This window comes from Vigna umbellata, chromosome 5 (assembly GCF_029865625.1).
Source record: "Vigna umbellata cultivar VRB3 chromosome 5, Vumbellata_1.0, whole genome shotgun sequence".
In the NCBI taxonomy this organism is placed as follows: Eukaryota; Viridiplantae; Streptophyta; class Magnoliopsida; order Fabales; family Fabaceae; genus Vigna; species Vigna umbellata.
The window spans coordinates 4173572-4180508 of record NC_142169.1 but is presented as its reverse complement, the minus strand read 5'-3'; the positions used below and the strand labels follow the sequence as shown (position 1 = coordinate 4180508).

The 6937-nt window shown below is 36.3% G+C and overlaps 1 protein-coding gene across 1 annotated transcript; it reads right to left on the bottom strand.

Moving 5' to 3' along the window:
• Window positions 1–2883: 2883 nt before the first annotated feature.
• LOC124844992 (transcription factor bHLH62-like) lies at window positions 2884–5944 on the bottom strand. The gene is made up of 8 exons (XM_047322010.2): window positions 4708–5944; window positions 4381–4611; window positions 4222–4287; window positions 4059–4127; window positions 3884–3955; window positions 3564–3785; window positions 3365–3467; window positions 2884–3262 (listed from the first exon to the last, which is right to left on the bottom strand). Exons 1-8 carry the CDS (start codon window positions 5599–5601, stop codon window positions 3240–3242), a joined length of 1680 nt encoding a protein of 559 aa, XP_047177966.1. The 5' UTR covers window positions 5602–5944; the 3' UTR covers window positions 2884–3239.
• Between the last annotated feature and the right edge of the window lie 993 nt (window positions 5945–6937).

The following is a 6937-nucleotide window of genomic DNA, read 5'->3' as shown; positions in this document are numbered from 1 at the left end:
TTATAACTACAAAACGAAACTCTCATTAAATAAGAATTTATCACAAAACCTATGATATGTAAGTGTAGTTTTTGTTGTGTGCGTGAACATTTTTCTCAAGTAATCCATGTCCTATATCAACACAACAGTCCTTTGGGTAATGATTTAATGAAAAGACAGAAAGTGATCATAAAATAAGACAGAATGTTCCAGTACGTGAATAAACATGATGAAAGAGACGAAGGGGTAATAAATCTATGAGAAGACATGAAAAAAAGAGAGAGAGATTTAAACAGCAAGAAAAATTGAGTGGTAAAAGAAGTACCCTCTTGTTGTTGTTGTTGTTGTGTGAAATTAATATATGTTCCCTTGCAAAAATGATGTGTGTTGACCAGAAGGGTTTATCGTTAGATGATGGAAAAAGCCATGAACGATCTTGAGAAATGGTAGGTGGGGACCCATGCACAACGTGTCTCATGTTGAATAGCACCTCACTGTCACTGGTAGGTGTTGTCCCTAAACTTAATTCTATATCTCAAGGGTGTTACTCGAAAGTTAGCTAACAAAAGTGTTGAATCAAGTTTTAAGTGAGAAACGAAAATGGTGATTGATGGTGACTCAGGTTATTTGAAGGGTAATACTGGTGATTGATGGTGAGAGGCTTTGAAATGCAGAAAACAGTGACATAAAATGTTACAGTTGTAGAGCATGAAATAATGGATGGTTGGTAAAACAAATGATGGTTTTTTAAAATAGGGTGTTTGATTTTCTCCCCAAACAAAGGAAGTAAATTTGCCAAAATCCCCAAAAACAAGTTATTTGCTTCATCCTAAGGTGAAAGAGGGTCCCAAAAATAAGTGGGAAGTGGGTGATAGAGCAGTGACAACTTTGCTTAGTAGGGCACCTACCCTAATGATCATTATGGTGTGCCTTATAAATCTCTCAAAACATTCTTGCTTGGTAGGGCCTCATTTTCTGGTCATTTTACAAGGACAACAATCTAAAGCTATTTCCTTCAAACCACATTTTTCTCTCTTTTTCTTTCTATTAGGGTCATGGAATTCAGTATCTGATTATGACAATTCAACTGCAAAATTCAACCTAAAATTAGGCAAATCCAAGCCCCATGTAGTTGAGCTTAAATTTTCTTCAGTGGTTGAAGATGATCAATAGTAAAGCACATTTCTTTTTTACATTACAAGCAACATGCCTTTGAAATAAAAATAAAACAATATACAAAGAAAGATATTAACAAACCTAATTAACCTTCTAAAGGGGAATAGAATTTTTTTTTCTATCAGAACTGTTTATAACTTTTAAAAGTGCTCATGCAAGCAATTCACTGAAGAAAAGCTTAATGTTCCTGTATGGAAGCCAGCTTTATCAAAATCATAAACCTCTCCATAATACACTGCCTCTTAATCACTCTTCAGGTTGATTTTGCTCTAACTTTATGCAATATTAAATAAAAGGGGATCAGCCAGCACATAAATAAACTCAAATAATTAAGAAAATTGATTAAGCACAATTATATATGCTGTTGCTTCACAAGCCTTTCTTTATGGATTAGGAAAAAGTGTGTTCTGTGACTAATAGAATATAAAACTATGAACTGACAAATTAACAAAAGTTAAGTGATTAAATTTGGATACCAGCTACCATTACACGCTGTATGTTCCTTGTCAAGGTTATGTTTCATTTATTAGTTAACATCATTGTTGACATTAATCATAAAATACTGAGAACTCCAATGAGGGTAACCAATGAAGGACCAAACTATATATGATTAATGTTAAAGCTAATAATTTCACATATTCAATATATAGTACTGTTTCTGTGACTTCATTTATACAAAATCAGTTGATTTAATGCATTAATTATTTTGTCTTTTTAATAACAGTTCACTTTAAATATAGTGGTTAAAATATGTAGCAATCCATCCTTTGACACGTCGCTATATGATTAGGAGTTTCTAATTTTCTGAGACAAGGTTGTCAGATTAACACTTTGGATTTGAAGTTGTTTATATGTTTCTTTTTTAAAGAAGAAAAACTATGTATTATACAATGATACAATAATAAAATACATGCAACTCTCCTGTATACAGCACCACATTCAAAGCATCTTTTCAATAATTAAATCACACTAATCTGCAAACCAATTATAGAGCCAGAATATTAAAATGGCAAGAGCAGACCCAAAAATCTTTTGTTAAACCTTTCAAAGTGGATTTTTGCTAACAACTTCTCAGAAAAAGATTAGTGTAATATCTGCAGAGTATCTTTTCCAAACCTGAACTCCACTACAAAACCCCTTTTCTTATTCACAAAATTAATAATAAAAGCTATGAAATTATAAAGCTCAATGATTCATTGGGCCTAGTCAGAAGTTCACCAATGCCAACCTGGGATTCCTTTAATGTTCACATATATTAGTAAAAAAAATGATGTTTGCTCTGAAAGGGGTGGTTATAACTTCTAACTTGGAACCTCTGCAGTTGATAATGCTTTTTTCCTTTGGATTTTTCTATCCCAGTTAGTAAAAAAACGGCACAGAAGCTTCCACTTTTGGTGAACCAAAGAAAGTTACAGAGAAAAAGACAAAGAAAATGGCACAAGTTATGGTTGACCACAGCTCAAATTAACCAAAGGTCTTAATCATTCAAATTAGAATTATAATTTTGAGATAAAAAGAAAATGGCCCCACTAATACAGCTGGTTAGCAACACAATTGAGAATCACATCGACTAGATTACGCCATTTAGGTGAAGGTTAATTGACATGACCTATAATAAGATTTTAATAAAGTCCCACGAAAATTCTTTGTGGGATGATGTGATGTGTGAATTATATAAAGCTTACAATAATAGACAAAGTGAAAAGGAATAATCATAATAGCAGCAGGTAGAAGAAAAACTCCTTTAATTAGCACTATATCTTACAATTGGTGCTGTAATAATAAGAATTTGCACCAAGAGAATACAGAATCGATCCTAAAGATTTTACAGTGAATAGTTGTAAGAAAAAAAAATGAAAAGAACTGCCCCTGAAGATTAAAAATTAAAATCATGGAAAAGGTGAGAAAAGAAATGGGTAACATAAGGACAAAAGAGGGTTCTATTATACCTACTTATGATAATAATGGCTTAATAATTCAAGGGGTCGTTCAAATTAAATCTCTTCTTGTTGTGTACAGAAGCAGTTTTTCTATTCCTCCCAGCTTCAATTCAGGCGTAATGAATGGTGATCAGAGCTTAACTTTCATAGGGGTACTTGATTTGAGCCTGCATTGGACAAGAAAAATTAACATAAACATCGATTTGATGATGGGCCTAATGAAAAGGATGTGTTGTGTTAACATTTTCTGCTTTTGCTTTATCAGTTACCATTGAAACTCTGAGATTGTACTGGTGTTTTCCTATTTGCAGTTTGGCCAAATCCCATCTGAACAATGGTGTGGAGGTCACCTTCAGAGAATGCTATTGGATACTGGAAACCATTGGATAAGAAGAATTAGAAAAAGTGTAATGAGACTTTAAAAAAAGAAGGCACTTTTTTGAAGAGAAACTAGAAGGAATTGATTACCTGAGAGGCACCTTCATTAAAGGCATTTAGGTGAGATAACTGCATGCCAATGCTTTGGCACAAACCAGTATCCAATGGGTCCACTGAGGTGTGGGACACAGTTCCATTAGGAATGTTACTGTGGATTGCTGGGTTTTGTTGAGGGTGTTGCCCATAAAAGGCTGGTGCTGAGGAATCTAGTGGGAATATTGGCTGTGCCAAAGAATTATTTGATTGAAATATCTGAAATCACCAAAAAGCCAACAAATCCCAATTCAGGAAAAAGCAATAATTTTTTTAGTTAAAAAAGCAGACCCATTGTCTAGAGCCCTGAAACTTACATCTTTCGAGATTAGACTCTCAATACTAAAATCCAGCTTTGTGTTAACAGAAGCCAACTTCATCGACAGAAACTGCAACACCAAAAAGCCATTCTTAATCAGCAAGAAATCTTTAACATTATTGTGGCCATTATCTGAGATGCTTATTGGCTAAGACTGGTTTCGTTTGGTTTACCTCAACTTGGCGCTGCAATGACTGGACATAGTTTATAATTTCATCAAGCATAAGTGCTTTACCTGTCACCTGCAACCAACCATTCATCACTAAATTAGTAAAGGAATGAATTCAAAACCAACCCAATTGTTTGCATTTCGGTTTAGCTTATCAGCACATGCACCTTATTGCAACCTGGGACAAGATCTTGGAGAAGCTTCATTCTTTCACTGATTTTCTCCCTCCGGACCTATTTCAAAATCAGTTTACACAATGTCAAAATAAAGGGCCACACATGCTTGCTGCCAGGGTCATTCAGAGAGAGAAAATGGCTGATTCTTACTCTTTCTGCAAGACTGTGACTGTCAGTGGCTTGACCTCTTCTTGCTCTGACATGAATGTAATCCTTTGGAGGCTCTGGAGGTTTTGAGTTACTCTTGTTCTGTTTGTCATCATTTGTATTACTAGTTACCCCTTTGGACTCTTCCTCTGCCTTCACTTGGCCATTTTCATTGCCCTCACCTTCGTTAGGCTTGCTGCGCTTTGCATTTGAATCTTCACTGGCTTCAGCAGCCTGATGTTAAAGACCCTTTGAGGTTAAGAAAACGAAGTGCCCCTTTGAATAAAAAAAAGTGTAAAACAGAATAATTTTAGCATGAAAAGTACTTACCATAGGGGGGTTGGTGGGGGTTGAAGTTTCCTTGGCTTTTCCTTTGGATGGACCTTTTCTTTTTCTAGAATTCGCATATGGGGAAGGTTTCACCCCATTGTCCCCATTTGGAATTTGTTCCGAGATTGTTGATTCCTCTTGAGAATTGGCCACTTCCATTTGGTCTTGCAATGGAGAATTCTTGTTCTCCTGGGCACTCATTTGAGATCCAAGCACTTTGAGAGATGGACTACTCGAGACTCTGGGGAGCTTTCCATTTTCCACCAATGGAGAAGATCTGTGAGTCAACTCAGCATTGCTGGGGCCCAATTGGGTGGTCCTGCCATTGAAACTCCTACTTCCAAAGCAAGAAAACTTTGCAGCCCTCTCAGCAAAACCAGGATCAGTTGAGAATTCTGCCACACTGGAATTCAAACTGGGGGGCATGCCCTCTTTCACCAAGTGATTCATCATTGTGGGGATCTTGTTCAAGCTCAGCTTGGGAGGAGAACTCAAAGGGGTGCTGTAACATGAAGTGTTGGTGCTGTTATTGCCATTGATGTAGGAAGATGCAGGAACCAAAGGCTGAGAATGAGGTGAGATCTCATCAGAGGCACCACCAATGTTTCCCAATTTCCCAATCAACTCCCTGATGACAAAATTCTCACTGGACATGTTGGAATTGGAAGCTGCAGGAGAAGACACCATTGAACTGAGTGCAGAATCAAACTGAACAGCATGATCCGTTGACTTGTCCCATGCCGGAGTGTAAAAGCAATCCTGTGTCCTCTCAGCCGAGCAATTCAAAACTTGAACATCCATGGGAGAAGAGAGTGAGTGCCAAGAAGGTGGACAAGGAGGTGGTGAAGGGTCAAAATGCAGCTGAGGAGCATTGAGGAAGAACTGGTTTTCCATGAAGGAAGAGATGAAATAAGACCTCAAAAAAAGGATGATGAATGTTGTGTGTGTGTGTTTGTCCCAAAGGCCTAAAATAAAATGGTTTAAGAATGGATGAATGGATTACATTAGAGGGTGGAATGGAGTGATGAATTTGAGAGGGGTATTGTTGTGTGAAAAGGTAAATAAAAAGCAAAGGAAAGAAGGAGGGGGTTGATGGGGATGGTGTTGGGGGGCCTAAATAGAGATCCAACACAAGTTGAGTCCAAGTTGTGTATGTTTGACCTTTTGTTTTCTTTCAGTTGTTTATAATACTTTGCAACATTGGATGAGTAGCAGTGGTAGTCAGTAATGTGGTACTTTTTTTATTTATAGATTTTTTTTTTAATCTCTCTCTTGCCATAATTTTTCTTGGCTTTGTCTGTGTTGTGTGTTGAACTGGAGTTGGAGAATATTACCCTTCCGTAAAAGACGGAGGAGTGTGTTTGGCGGGCCTTCGACGTCACAACACCACAATATGTCTCCTTCCCTTTTCTTGAAATCTGCATTCTCTCTTCCAACAACACCATGCAAATGCAATGCATGCCACCAAAACTTACTCTCCCAATCTTATTTTCCCACCATCTAAATATGAATATCAAATAAAACATTCAAAACAACCTTTTAATCTATTCGCTCAAGTAAAATTTATGTCGTCTTTTCTTAGTTTGAATACTTAATCACACCATTTTCAGTATTAACAACTTTTTTCCCAATACTACCGCTCTTTCCTCCCCCTTTTTTTTTATTCCACAAACAGCATATTACGCCAAAATGGGTGGCTATGCATATTAACATACACGGCTGTGTAATTCGCAGTCTTCTTAGAATAATTCATCTTGTAATTAACATTAATCTTTTATTGTTGGATGATGGGTTTTTTGAAAAAGGATTTACCAACATTGTTTATAAATAAAACATCTAAAAACTTGTAAAACTCTCCCACATACCAAGTGATTTTTCAAAGCCTATTACTCAACCTATCAACATTATGTTTATCAATCCAATTCAACAAACATTATTAAAAAAAATTGGGTAATTTACAAACAAATAAAAAACATTGATACAATGACCTCGTTGTCATAACATTCCTTGTGGTGTAGCTTTGTTAGTGTTTTTGCTTTGATTTTCTTCCTAGCCCAATGGAAATGGAATACTAGTATTATGCATTAGTCCTTGACTTTTGCTGTTATGGTTCTTGCAGCTCCCCAAGACCACCATCTCTTCCCACAGCCAATACTCTCGTTTTCTAGAGAATAAGATTTGAATTCAATCCCAAGCTTCTTGCAATCTGTTCATTGTTTTCTTAAACAGG